Below are 15339 nucleotides of genomic sequence, written 5' to 3' on the forward strand. Positions count from 1 at the left end.
AAGGTTTGGAGCTTACCAAACTACTTTCTTAACCTGCCAAGTACTTTTGTATTTGTCACACACATTAGAAAAACTGTAAATTTCCGAAAGGTCATACTCTGGATTTCTCTCTTTTGTGCAATTCAAAATATTAAATTGAATGATCTATTTTAGTACTGGTTCTAATTCTGTATTATAAGGATTAAATGAGCAGCCATTGTGAATAAGGACTCCAAATGTTTTTCTTTTGCTACATTTTGTAATTTTAATGGCTTGAGGTGCAGAGAAAAATAACATAGTTCTTGTATCTTGAAGCACAGGAGTATTTTTACTCCAAATCGAAGCATTTATTGTCTGTTAAGTTTTAATAATTTATCAACTTTTTTCTTCGATTTTCTTCTTGCCATATGTTCAGCTAATTTCAAGGAACATACAAAATCTTCTGTTAACTTAATATTAACTTAAACTTTTTATACAAAGAACTTCCCCTCCCCCAAGAACTGTTGTACTTAATATGTGCTTACATTTATGTAAAGAAGCCTGTCTTAACTCTCTTTCTCTCTCTACCTTCACTTAACGCAGGTATTAATGGACATGTTCCATCAAGATGTAGAAGATATAAGTGCACTAACTTTATCTGATGAGGAACCTTCCACCTCTGGGGAACAGACATATTATGATCTCGTAAAGTCATTCATGGCAGAAGTTCGACAGTTTATAAGGGAATTAAATCTCATTATTAAAGTTTTTCGAGAGCCTTTTATTTCCAACTCCAAATTGTTTTCAGCTCATGTAAGTATTATATTATGTTACTATTTTATATTAGGAAATTTTATATTAGAAAAATTTTATATGTAGGAAATCTTGGCTGCATTAGTCTAAGTGAGCTTCTCTGGGACTTTGACCCAAAATAACATTCTCATTTTTTATAGAAAATGATAACAGAAAGCCCACCCCAAACCTCCCGGCTCCCCACTTCCATCTACCACATACCACTTTTTCAGCCAGAACAGTTTGTGATCAAAACCCACTAATTTAATTTTCTGGTGCTGATGTAGAGCAAGGGCTAGCAACTTTAAAAGAAAAGGCTAAAAAAAGTGCATGGTGTGCATGTCTGTGTACTTAGCTGCATATATAGTTTAGCAAATGGATTGTGGATAAGAACAGACAGGGAAAAGGCAGGAAGGAAGAGGCAGCACAAACACTGCACAAACACAAACATTACGGTTTGTGGTGAAATAAATGTTGAAAGAGAAGGCCAACTATTATTGATAGATTAGAGTGGGTGCTGCAACTGAAAATTAAACTAATTTTTTTTATTCAGCCACCTGAAACGGAGAACCATGGTTCACTAATTCTGTAACTCAGAGGTTCCCAACCCAGGGGCGTGAAGGGTTGGCTGCTGGACTGGAAGTGATAGGCATACTGCGGACTGGCAGCTGACCGGCTGCCGGTCTGCAGTATGCCAGTCACTTCTGGGCTGCAGTTTGCCGGTCCATGGTTTGCTGGTCCACGGTCTAAAAAGGTTGGGAACCACTGCTGTAAGAGACTTGTGAGGCCTTCTAAGCAGCTTAACCCTGGAGCCCCCCAACTCTTTGCATTTTTCAAATATGGGAGTAGGACAAAGAATATGTATCTCCTGTAAAGCACTTTAAAAACTGCTAGAAAATGCAGCATAACAACAAAGATTAAATGCTGAGACAATAGAAGATAATTCAAACGCTGCCTTGAGGTCTTAAATTGATTATTTGAGGACCAAGAAGGGGGGATCATCTTTTCCTCTTTGTTCAACATTGTGCAGATAAAAATAAAATGGCTTAATTAGCCAAATGTATTATTGGACAGCAATCTGTTCTCCAGATTCACTGTTTTCTGAAACATCAGACAGTGTCTGCTGTATGATTCTGAATAGTGTGGACTAGTACTGTGCCACAGTATGACGAACAGAATTTATCAGACTGTCCACATGTTTCTAAACCATGAACCTTTGTTCCCTTTTATAAGAGTCCTGAACAGTACAGAGAAATCCTCGGCCCTACTAAAACTGGTGGGGCCACAGAACTTCATCCATAGTGCGCAGAAGTTGGTATGTGTGCAAAAGAATGAAAGCTAAAGAAACTGGGTTACTTAAGAGAAACAGAGTTGAAAGGTTTAGGTTACTTCCTCAACAGGTTCACTGTTCTTCTCTTTAAGGCATCAGTGGGTCCAGAATACAAATTGAGAAACAGCACATTACTTTGAGGTGGGGGTTAATACTGTGTCATATTGAATAAGGCAGGCTGACATTTGGGTCATTATTGTGATGTATGTGGAAGAACAGAGTATTTTTCTTGCACAGAATTTAAGTTAGTTAGCTATAAGATGAGTGGTTCCCTCTACCAAGTCAACTCTTTACTGTTTCCCACAAGTGTTGCCTTTTGATTTTTGTTTGTCATATCTGTTTTCTAACATATTTGTAATCTTGCTCTAATTGAGAAACAAATCAGTGTTCAAACTACTACTGAACAAGGAGCTTTATTTGCATGCTTTATATTTGGTTTTCAGAGCCTTTTTTCACTTTCTGGTTCCATTGTTTTCTATAGGATGTGGAAAATATATTTAGTCGTATATCAGATATTCATGAACTTAGTGTAAAGTTATTGGGCCTTCTTGAAGATACTGTAGAAATGACAGATGACGGTAGTCCCCATCCTTTAGTAGGCAGCTGCTTTGAAGACCTAGCAGAGGTAAGTAATCACATTTACATTAGTTATACTTTTTTTGTTAAAAACTATACCTTATGTAACTATATTTAGAATATATATATTTTTAAAAGCAGACCTTTTGAAGCAGCTCAGTGCTTGTTTGTTCCAGCTGTCTTTACTGGCTGTGTTCATCAGCTGTCTTTTACAGAGTGCTTCTTGCAGGGTAGATTTTTCCTATATTTCAAGATATGGAATGGGGATTGGCAACTTTTTGGTACCACGGGCTGTGTCTTGCAACCCAGTCGCTTCTGTTGGCTGCAGACATCCATACCACTCAATGATCAGCAGATGCAGCGGAGAAAATAGATGGAAAAAGCAGAGAAAAAATATAGAAAAGGTAGTGGGACTCTGGGGACGCTCCCTCTGTTGCTTTGGCTGGAATGTGCTGCTGATTCCCAGAGCTGCTGCAGGCCAGATCTGGCCTGTGGGCCATAGGTTGCCAATCCCTGTTTTCAGTGCTTTGTTCATTGGAGGCTGCTAAACATCCGCTCATGCTTTCAGTCCCTGGGTCAGTCTAAGAGAGGTTGTGATGCTTAGCTGATAGGATTCCTTCTTACTGGCATTATGAGTTAAAAGAAGAAAGTCTTACTAGAAGTAAAGAGCAAATGCTTTAGATTTGGACAAGTGAAACTTGGTCTGCAGACATGAAGATGAAAATTAAAGAATGTCTGAGGCTCTGCTTCATAAGACTTAAATGGAAGTTTAACTTTACAAACTGACAGATAATGTAGAAGTTAAACCTGTGCATAAGCATTTGTAAGATTGGAACGTAAACCTATGTTTTGTTTTGTTTTCCTACTAAAACAACATAAAAAAAATCCTTATTTTTACCAATAATGTGATGTTTTGGTACTAAATTTTTCTAAAATTTTCTCTGGAATCTCTTTTAGGAACTAGCATTTGATCCGTATGAATCATATGCACAAGATATATTGCGGCCTGGTTTCCATGATCATTTTCTAAGTCAGTTATCAAAGCCAGGAGCAGCGTTCTATTTACAGGTAAGTACTTTTAAAATCCACCCAAAGATACTTTTTAAAGAATGTATCAGACTGCGTGTTACAGAACCACAACTATAGTTACAAGCATAAAACGTCTTTTCTGTTTTGGTATTTTTGTTTGTTTTTGTCCCCAGTCCATAGGGGAAGGCTTTAAAGAAGCTGTTCAGTATGTACTACCCAGGCTGCTGCTGGCCCCTGTTTACCACTGTCTTCATTATTTTGAACTTTTAAAGGTAAATATAAAGATTTCTTGTTACTTGAACCTGAATAATAGAAAGTGCAATGAAACATGGATGATATGTCCTTTGAAAATACAGAACATTTTGTACAAGTATAGTCATAGTGTGTAGCAATTCATTTTGGGGTTTTTTTCTTTGGTTTTTTAAAATACGTTGAGTAACACTGGTGTCTTCACATTTTGAGAGATGCTTTTAAGTTGCTAGTAACTTTTTGCATGTACTTCTAGAGTGAAACTAATGCTTGGTGAACAGTGTTAAATACAGTGAAAATCAATGAGAAAATGACTTTTCTCAGAGATGAAAATATCTGGGCCTACTGGAAACTGAGATTTATAAAGTAACTACGATCTAGTTTCCAGATAATTTTACTGGAGCCCAGTTCTTTCCTTTTAATTTTTGACTCTTTGGAGTTGCATCTGCATGTTTCCACTTGTGATATACCACTTGTGATGCACTTGTGCTCTTCCCATGACTGGGGATGTGCAGTCCATGCAGAAGTAATGGGGTGAGGGCCTCACCTTCAGTTATCAGTTTATTTTTTTTCTATGAATGTTTGGGCTATGAGCTGTAACGGACACACAGAGATAAACTTAGTACAAAAGAAATGTACAAATATGTTGGATTTAACAAGTATTACTCAATAGAGTAATTGTTTTAAAAAGTAGAGTATCTTGCTTAATAAGGCCTACTTCCCCTCAAAAAAAAAAAAAGCCTTAGAGGAAACTCCCAAGAAGAGAGGCAAAATAATACATATGCATGCAAATAAATGCATAGTGAAATTCAGGTTGGAATGTGAAAATCTTTTCTGGTTCTATATTTTGATAGAATCTGGCTGAGTTATATTGGACTGCTGTTGGGCATCCCTGTCTTGAAATTCCCTGTGTGCTCTGTCTCTGGAAATTGAACAGGTCCTGGGCCTGTCTGTGACTTGAGTCTAGGTTTACTACTAGTTCTAGAGCCCCTCCTTCAAGCTGGATTCTGCACTGCAACTGCTAAGCTCCTGGATCCAGTCCAAGTTCTCAGGCTTTTCTGTATTTTAAATACTCTCTTCCAGAACTTGTTATTGAAGGTGTGAGTTTTTTGGTGGTGTTTAACTCTTTCACTTTGTGACTCCTGAATCAAACCCCTAAATATGCAGATAAACTTCGCATAGCATGTTGTAATATACTGTTGCTTTACTTAATATACAAGATATCACAGGTCACTTAGGAAGTAGACTTCAGTGTGATGCTTCCCACCCTATACTTTGCGGATCTGAGGGGGAAATGGTCTGTGTTCATGCAGGGAGGGAGTAAGCAACTTATTTTCTGGAAGACTAATTTAAGGTCTGAGTCTCTGAGATAAGTACTCTGGCTAGAGAAGCCTGTTCATCTTTTCCTGTGTCCTGCATAACATTACCGTCTGTGTTCTTGCTGCAAGTGTTTTTTTTTTTGTTTTGGGGGGTGGGGTTTAAAGGATTAGTGCAGGGATGGGCAAATATTTCAGCTGGAGGGCTGCTTAATGAGTCTTGGTGAACTGTCAAGGGCTGCAAGGGGTAGCCCTGCCCCTTGACAGGTGCCCTGCCTCCTGGTTGCTGTCTTGGGACCAGAAGTCCTTCCCCTAATCCCTGACCTTTGCCACCCAAAGTCCCTCTGCTTGCCCTGGAAGTACTTCTGGGAGAGGGTGGAGGGGGCTGAGGTTTGACATCCTGGTACCAGAAAAAAAAGTCATATACTAAAAAGCAAACATCTACTGTAACATATTTTAATTTTATTTTAAAAAATATTTTTGTCTCAATTTGTGTCCTGGCCGTATTTTGCCCACCCCAGGCTAGTGTCTCTGTATTCTGTATATGATAGCTTCTCACTCTTTTTTGATTCTTACCCCAGCTACATTATTGTGGTAAGGTGTTGCACCCTGATAAGACACCCAGGCCAGAAGCAGTAGTGGATTGTAACATTTTGCTGTGGTTTCTCATCTGGTAGGGACTTGACCCAATCCTTGCAGTCTAGTGAATTCTGTATGAAAGGGCATGTTCATGGTGTCGTAGTTTGCTTAGTAATAACGTCATAATATCAATGAGATTAGACAGGTTCCCCAAATCATTGGCTGGGAAACATATTTTCTGTTAAAAGCCTATTGTCAAATTATTTCAGTTTATAGTGTTGGTTATTTTTGAAAGTGTTATATTTTTTGTAAAGAAATTTAATTATACTGGCTCCTTATTATGTAACATCATTCTAAACAGTATTTTATATATCTTTTTAAGATCACTGGATCATTACTATAATGTGTAATATATTTAATAATAAAGTCAAATAATCATAATTTAACTATTTGTCAACTGTGAATAAAAGGAGATACAGAGATGTCAAAGTGACATTCTGTTTAATGAATAAATATTTCTCTGCAAATAGATCTCAGGATAGTTAAAAGAATCATTGCTGCCACTGTCACGAGGTACATTGCATTCTTTATTGAACATACTTGTTTTGCTTTTCAACTTGCATCTGCCTATTTGATTTCTGTATGATCTGAAATTGTTTAAATTTTCTTGTTACATTTGCTTTTTGTGCATACAGATTAAGAACGTGTAACTAGTGGTGACCCAAGACCCTGAACTTGGTGGTGAGCAAGGGGTACAAGGACAAGCAGCATTTACCCTTTGGGTTCCTGAGCTCTGCCAGGGCAATTTCTATGGCAGCTGTGCCAACAAGTTATTGCTGGAACACTGCAGGCTGCAGTGTGGCCTGTGGGATGCTAGTTGGACAGCCTTGATCTACAGTATTAGACCACTTGAATTAGTTGTCATCAGGGATCCTGGTTTTCTCTGTTTAAAACTGCAAATTCTTTGATTAAAAACCCACAAAATCTCTAATTAAAAAAAAACCCAAATCTGTGATTAAAATGAAACACCACTATATATAGATATCAGTTGAACGCAATATTCTCTTGATGTATTTACAATTTTAAAACAGTTTGGAAGCCTACCAGTGCCTCTATTCCTATAATAAAATAAATTCTAAGCACCTATAAATTTTGGTATTTGTTTTTTGGGTTTTTTATCATGGAAAATCAAAACTCTGCCTGCCCCCTTTGCTCACCAAGAAACAGGTCCAGACCCCTTAATCCTAAGGCACAGCACCCCATTCCTGCTGGTGCCCCTCACTCTCCAGTCCCAGCCCTGCCCCCCCCCCCCCCAGTCCTGCCAGAGGGGGCCCCCAGCTGCCAGGGCTACAGGATCAGGGACCCAGGTCCACAGCCCCCTGCTACAGCACTTGAGCCCCAGCTGCTGCCTGTGGACACATCTGGGGGGCATGTGCTCCCCTTTCCACCTCCCCAGAACTGTGCATTTTGGTGGGGAGCCAGTGCCCTACCCCCACCCTCATATGAGCCACCCACAGCTCCGTCTTGCTTCTGAGCCCCATACATTGCCCTAGCTGGGCAGCAGCTCCAGCCCTGCCCAACTCCCTCCCTCTGTATGGGGGCCTCAATCTCTCCAATTCCTCCTCCCTCCCCCCCCAGCCCCCTGTGCACTCCAGACGTACCCTCAGAAGCTGCTCTCCAGGTTCCTGGTGGCCATGTGTGAGTGCGCTCATACACTTTGCACCCCTTGCTGATCGCGCTTTTCCGATTCCCCCCAACCCCTTGCAGGCTGGAATTCTGCCAGCCTGCAGAGAGGTCTTTGCAAAAGTGGAAAATTCACATTTCTCCATTAAAATGAAAAATCTGCATTTTTTTTCCCCTTTTCCCTTGGGAAGTAGAAAACCCGAATCCCTGGTTATGACATCTAAAACACCCTGAAATGGTATTAGAATTGCCACCGCATACCTGAAATTACAAATATTCTCTATTTTTCATTGAAGTTCTTTTCTTGTGTATTGTAGAAAGCACAGCCTAAAGTACAATCTGTGGGAGACCATTGAGTTGACATTAGTTTAGGATTTTTTTGCAGTTTTGTTCCATGAAGCTGAAACAGCAATAAAAAGTACTGGTTACAGGGCATTTGCAGCTGTTGTATTGGGAAGTCAGTTCTTCAACTGATCGCTTTTAAGTACCTATGTGGAATAAACGAAACAGAATTAGCTTTTATTCTCTGAACAATGCTAACAAAAGCTGAGATTCAAACACATTTTTTGTCTGCATCCTTCTGTTGAGCTGCCAAAAGAAACATTTACAACATTTGTAGACGTCTTTCTCAGATGGGAAAGAGGCATATTGTGTTGCCTGCTTTTTTTCTTTTTTGGATAACTAGGATAACTAGGAAACTTACATGAAAATTCCCTTTGGCATAGTGGGAAGGTCTTTAACTATTTGTAGACCTTCTCTGCATGGTAGATGGGCAGGTATATTCTGAGGCCTGTTTGGGCACTGACATGTACATTAAGTATGTAGTCTGTGTGTAGTTCAAGGTGTAGAAGTCTACCAGCGTTCTGCAATAGAAAATACCGTTCTCTGAGAAAAGTCTTTCTAATCTACTAATACTATAAACCTGAGTACCCTGACTTGTGGATTGATATACCAGACAATAATATAGGGCAGTTGCTCTCTTTTTCAAATGTCTTTAGTTGTTTCAGTAGTGTTTGTTCAGTTGGATTGTCAGTGACATAATATTTCACAGTAAATTTAACCAGCTTCGTTTGATAACTCTCTCAAAAATCAGTGACTATCCCCAGAGATCCAATATCAAAGCGTTTTTTTATATTGAAATTGTATATTACCAGGACTTTCCAGTCTCTGCAGAGTTGTAATTTAGTTTCCCGTCTATATGTTTGGGAAATATTTCAAGTAATTTATTATATGCTCCTGGAATTATCATAAGTTAGTGAAATTCTGCTGTAGAATTACAGATCTTTACATCAGTTAACAAATGCACTGATGCAAATTCTTTATACTAATCTAATAAAATGCTGAGAGAGATCATGTGATTTGAACTAGTTAATTTACTGCATTATTGGAATAATTAATGAAATGCTAGATGATATTTTAATAGGTGCTTAACAATTTGTGTTCCATTTTTACATCTAAATTCTATAGCTTTCTTTCTTAGTGCACACACATTGGTAACTAAACTATTCCCCAAATCATGAGTTTTATTACTGCTATCTATCATTTTTATGTTGAGTTAATAGTTTTACTGTCTATTGCAAATTAAAAATATCATTACTCTGTTTTGTTTCTAGACTTCATTATATACTCAGAATGTTTATTAGTAAGTAAGGCAGTTACTGAAAAGATTATCTTGTGGTGAAGTGATTTGCACTTTACAGTGAGAATTACATTATATCAGAGGTATGGAACTCCTGTGTAGACTTTTTTTTTTCCCCAGAGTTTTGCCCAAGAAATGAGCTAGGGTGTGCTGTTCTTCAATACTTGAACTTCTATTTTCTGTTTTCTTTTCCTGAGAAATTGTTTTTATTTTTCTGTTGAATTCTAGTAGCAGACAATGGTTTAGAAGCAGTACAAAGATTGAAAAAATACATAAATATGAGTACTGCTTTTAGGCTGAAAAGCTATAAGTGGTGTTACAGTATATATTAATTGCTGCATTTTTTAAAGTTGACTGCAGTTCCTTTGTCACCATATTTGGCTTGAATGGAGGTGGACTGTATGACCTTGTGAGGTCCTTTCCAGCCCTACTTTGCTGTGAATGTTATAGTCCTAATATTGCAGTCCGTCAGGCATAGAAGCATTGTACTGCTTCATGGGAAAGCTGTCCCACAAATGTATGATTCAAGTTTGTGAAATATGTTAGTAAAATGTTGGGTTCTCTTGCTCCCTCTTCTTTTTTTTAATTATCACTGGATTCTTGGACCAGGCAAATTATTGGTACTTTATTAAACTGATAGCCATAGTAGTTTGGTCAGCCCTGGCTAGTGTCTGGTCCTGCTTTTTATTTGTAGTAGAAAGTTTATAGATCCTGATTTGCGCTCACTCCATTTAGTCACTAGTGGGCACTGTCCATCTACAAAAAAATCAATTGTATTCTCAGGAGTTTGGAAATTACATTACAAAAATATATTCAGTGATAAACTTTTATTCCTCATGACCTTATATATTCCAAAATACAACCAAGTAACTATTTCTAGCTGTATCAACTGGGCATTCAGCATTACTCCAGAGGAGACTCTGTTCTCCTATATAAAGTTACTTCTGAGGAAGTTATGGCCGGGAGAAACTGAACTAATTTAGAGGGCTGTCTGTCTTTGTCATTGTTGATGGTAACACCAGCTTTGGTGATGCTTACAGCATGAGATAACCTCTCAAAGGTCAGAATGGAAATTAACTCTGTCCTGTGACATTTGTACAGAGATGAGCATGCTTTATTGAGGACATATTGTCATCTGGTTTTGGAGCAGTACATTTTCAACATCTTTACATTAGATGTGATACCACCTCCATACTCCTTTACCCTGACTTTATATAATATTAATATCTGCCTGATACCCACTTCTTGCTCATGTGGGTAAAGTTGGGATCTTCGTCTCATATCAAATCTGTAAGTTATTGATAACTAACTTCTGTATTTCTACGTATACCCACAGGTTAGGGATTGTCCCATTGACACTCTGGCCTCCTTATCCCCATTGGAAGTAGATACCTTTGCTGGTAACCTGCTTTCCAGTCTTCTGTTGTAGACTTTTTTACCTGAAATTCATGACAATGGTGCTCCACCCACTTGACCTTTAATTGTTGCATATGGGTATCCAGGTATGGACCTTCCAGGAATGTTACAAAGAGCATCTTAATGATGTTCAGTGAAAAGCAAAGGAGTTTACAGGAATAAATCCAGAGTAATTGTACTGACTTTTTTTTTTTAAGGAAGGAACTCTTTTTGAAAGAGTGCTTCAAAAATGGGTTCACATGCCCAGTGTATGCCTCCTACTTTATTCTTCTCACAAGCACCCCCTGCTCCCATCCCCACCTCTGTGCCTTGCACAAAGAAACAAAACCTCTCCCAGCATAATGTTCTATCTGTCTTCTTGCAGGGCCAAAAGCCAATTAACCCTACTTCCAGGAAATCCCCTTGGACTTCTAGTGTGGAGGAGAATGTTCTCAGCATTCATTCTAGCCCTTCTGCCAGAAATCCTGACTGTTTGGCTGCACATTGTTTTTAAAAAAACAAAACAAAACCCATACTGGCCTTTTGTAGATTTCCTAACATCCCCTGAGAAAGGTGTGCACACAGATACAGAAGCATCACTTTCATGTCCCTTTCTACAAGAATGTAAAGCATCTAATGCAGGGGTGGTAAACATAACCAAATTCGTTTAGAAATAAGCATGCATGTCCAGGTGTGTCCCTGTCTAGTGAGTCTCTGGTGGATGAGGTTTCTCTGACAAATGATGGGTCTCTCCCATATGGTTGGTGGTTGGAGGAGGACTAGACAGAGCTAAGCTAGAACAGTAGCTGCTTTCCTAGCACAGCTGAGTTCCCCTTGGTAAACAAGGGGTTTCTTTCTTAAGCATGTTCATCTCCTACACTGCCTTTGGTAGTGCATCCAGTTAATATAGATTATTCTGCTGCTATCAGTATTAAACAAAAGCTCACAAGCCAACAAACAAATAATTTGTTTAACCTAGGGAATAGATTTATTTGTAGAGGTTTGTAGGCAGAAGCACGCTAAATTCTGTAGTGTGTTTTATATTTGGCTTTTGACATTCACAGCAACTAGAAGAAAGGAGTGAGGATGAAGAGGATAAAGAATGTTTGAAGCAAGCGATAACAGCCCTGCTGAACCTTCAGAGCAGCATGGAAAGAATATGCTCCAAAAGTCTTGCAAAACGACGACTTAGGTAAACACGTTTCCCTTTTTCCTGCTTTTATCCCTGAATGCTTTGCTATAAATCCAGGGCTCCCTGCTTCCTCTTTCAGTAAACAGTGAACAAAATAGTTTGTGACAAGCCTACTTTTTCAGAGGAAGTGACATCAAAGCCAAGATAACTTGTTATTGTTTTAAAACCTTTTGTATTTGTATGTGCCCTTGCACACTACTAATCAAGACGTCCTAAGAATCTTCTTACTGGTAAGTAGAAATTAAGAGGAACCATAAAATGCCTTCAGTTGAAAATTGATACTCTCATCTCCTAGAACTATTTCAATTATCTGAACAGGTTTTTGTTTATAGACCCAGTTGGAAACCAGGCTCAGGTATCACCCCATAATTAATTGTAACATTATGTGCTTGTTAATTCACATAGGCTTGGTATAATTAAAGCAAATTATGATGATCAGTGCAGCATCAGTTTGTTAAAGAGATGGGCATTGTGTCCAAAAAATCTGTTTATTATTTTAGTTTAGTGAATGTAAAGTGAATATCTTCACAGGATAAAGTTTGATTAGTAATTCAGAAGTGGAGTGTTTACATTTAGATGTAGAAATCTGGATAGAGAAAATAAAGAGTTCAGCCAGTCATTGAAGAAAGTAGTATAAAAACGGTTTTAAGTCAATTACTGAAATAAGTTGCAAGCACGTTGTAAACAATGTAGAGGTGCACCAATACTTTGATCTGATATTGGATTGGCACAGATATAAAGAAAATTGGCTGTATCAGAAATTGGTCCAATGTGGCTGATAAATGCCCCATGCATGTGCGCAGCTGCAACACAGCATGTAGGCAGCGAGGAGCACAGCCTGGCAGCTTGGAGAGCTGTGTCCAGCTGGTAAGTCTGTTGTGGTGGAAGGGGAGAGGGGAGAGAGAAGGGAGTGAGCATGGGGAGGCAGATCAAGGCCCCTGCAGTGTGGGAGGAAGTGGGGCTGAGGCAGAAGCAGATGCTGCTCACCTGGGACAGGCCTGGGATGTAGCTGCGGCTTGTCCAGGGCAGGGGTGGCTCCTGCTGCTGCGCACACCCTGGGAGGGCATGGGGGGGAGGTGCCCCCAGATCTGTGTGGGGTGGACTGGGGCCAGGGCTGTGCAGGGCTGTTCCTGGCAGGGGCTAAGCTACACTCAGGGCATGCAGCAGTGGGAGGAGGGGTTGGGTGGGGCTACAGTGAATTCGGGAGTGGCTGCAGTCCCCTCCCCCACCCTGTAGCCTCCTCCCAGCGCTGCCACTGCCTGCCCTGAGCATAGCACAGTCCAGCCCCTGCTGTCCCTTCTCTTCTCCCTGCCCTTCCACCACAAGAGACTTACCAGCTGGACACTGCTCTTCAAGCTGCCAGGCTCTATATTGGAAATTGTATTGGTATCAGCTGGTATGCCTCCTTAAATATTGGCTATTGGTATCAGCCCCAAAAATCTCTATCGGGGCACCCCTAAAAAATGTCCTATTATATTTGCTTTTTTCTAATAAGATATTTCAATTAAAATATCCTTGAAGGTATAATTTTCAATGCATAGAACACTTGTATCAGAATCAGGTACTTGGTAATTAGCAAATGTTTTCTCTGGAGAGATTCTTTTAGTAGAAAAATGTTGCATTAAATGATTTTTTTTGTAAATGCAGCCTCAAAGAAAAATATATTTATCTTTACACGTAGGAAGTAACCATATTTTAATTATTCTTATTCTAATAAGCGACTTTCTTTTTTCCACTCCCAACTTGTTCACTAAAGTGAATCTGCATGCAGATTCTATAGTCAGCAAATGAAGGGGAAACAGCTTGCAATCAAGAAAATGAATGAAATACAGAAAAATATTGATGGCTGGGAGGGTAAGGACATTGGACAGTGCTGCAATGAGTTTATAATGGAAGGAACTCTCACACGTGTTGGCGCAAAACATGAGAGACATATATTCCTCTTTGATGGCTTAATGATTTGCTGTAAGTCAAACCATGGCCAGCCACGACTTCCTGGTGCTAGCAATGCTGAATATCGTCTGAAAGAGAAGTTTTTTATGCGCAAGGTACAAATCAATGATAAAGACGACACTAATGAGTACAAGCATGCCTTTGAAATCATCTTAAAAGATGAGAACAGTGTTATTTTTGCTGCTAAATCAGCTGAAGAGAAAAACAACTGGATGGCAGCACTGATATCTTTACAGTACAGAAGTACTCTGGAAAGAATGCTAGATGTAACCATGTTGCAGGAAGAGAAGGAGGAACAGATGAGATTTCCAAGTCCTGAGCTTTATAGGTTTGCAGAACCAGATTCAGAAGAGAACATTGTATTTGAAGAAAATATGCAGCCCAAATCTGGAATCCCTATCATAAAGGCAGGAACTGTTGTCAAGCTCATTGAGAGACTGACTTATCACATGTATGCAGGTGAGATGCCTTTTAAGCTGTATCAGAATGTTTTAGCTGCTGATTATTTTACTCAACCCCTCACTGTTTCTTTACACTGAATCTTATTAACCCATAGAATTAGAAGCAAGGTGATGTCATCCTTCTGGGTTTTCTAAGTTCTCATCTCTCAGTGCAGGTTCATGATTCAGTAGCTTGTCAAAGAATAAAAGATGTCTCCTTTTTTCTTTATTATAAGGTATCCTTCATGTTTTGGATGTTGTTCTGTGTAATTTTGCATGAGGGTTCAAAAAGGAGGTTTTGGGGGATTCCTTTGGTTAACAGCAGTCTGTGGACACTCATTCATAGATGTTTGCTTGAATCAAACTGTAGACAGTACTTCTTCCTGTTTGTCAGGGTTCAAGAAATGCTGAACACCTTGACTTCAAAAGCCATGATAGTGTTATGAAAAGTCAGGAATTCAGAAAGGGATTAAAATTACAGCCTTGAACTCAATCTTTGTTCACACAGGCAGCCAGCATAATGAACGCACAGCAAGATCATAATATCAATCCAGTAACTGCTGGTGTACAATTTGTTGCATATGTTTTACTTAATACTTAGATTACCTAAGTATTAAGACTTACTCAGCTCTGCCCTCTCTTCCCCTCCCTCTCTTACTCCCCCCAGGCTTCCTCTTTTACTTAACTTTAGAGTGAGGATGCTTAGCCTCTGGCCTGCGGAGCCATGGCATCTGGCCTGTGCGGCTCCCCGCAGTTTGGGAAATTTGGTGTCCAGGGGCTAGTGGCAAGTAATATTGCCATTCCTCCCCGGTGCCAAATTCCCAAGCTCTATATCCACGGCTGGGCCAGGTAGCCTTCCCCCACCCCCCCGCAGCTGGATCAGGGTTGGACCACACCCCTTTGCCCCGTGAGACCCAGTTGGGGCTAGGCCACTGCCCAGCTCACCCCACATGGCCAGATCAGGCCCTGCCTCACTGTCCAAGTGCCAGATTGCAATCCCCTGGCTGGATCTGGCCCACAGAAGGACTGAGTACCATCCATCTGGCCCAAGGGTGAAAAAGGGTTGGGCAACACTGCCTCGGAGCTTTTTGATCCAAGTATCTCCTCACAGTGAAAATGAGAAATAGCAGATGTTTTTGCTTAGGGTTACAAATCAGTTTGGTCACTTTTTAGTATACAAAATCTTCTATTTGTTAGTCAGAAAAAAC

At 39.7% G+C, this 15339-nt stretch overlaps 1 protein-coding gene across 2 annotated transcripts in view; it reads left to right on the forward strand.

Annotated features, from left to right (window-relative positions):
• SOS1 (SOS Ras/Rac guanine nucleotide exchange factor 1) overlaps positions 1-15339 on the forward strand; it is a 75402-nt gene that overhangs the window by 29521 nt on the left and 30542 nt on the right. For both annotated transcript variants that reach the window (XM_090052696.1, XM_090052702.1), the window contains 6 exons: positions 562-771; positions 2562-2705; positions 3614-3724; positions 3859-3957; positions 11611-11738; positions 13495-14150. In XM_090052696.1, coding sequence (XP_089908822.1) covers positions 562-771; positions 2562-2705; positions 3614-3724; positions 3859-3957; positions 11611-11738; positions 13495-14150 — 1348 coding nt within the window. The remainder of the gene's footprint in view (positions 1-561; positions 772-2561; positions 2706-3613; positions 3725-3858; positions 3958-11610; positions 11739-13494; positions 14151-15339) is intronic.

This window comes from Crocodylus siamensis, chromosome 1 (genome assembly GCF_052110815.1).
Source record: "Crocodylus siamensis isolate JL-2025a chromosome 1, ASM5211081v1, whole genome shotgun sequence".
Classification (NCBI taxonomy): Eukaryota; Metazoa; Chordata; order Crocodylia; family Crocodylidae; genus Crocodylus; species Crocodylus siamensis.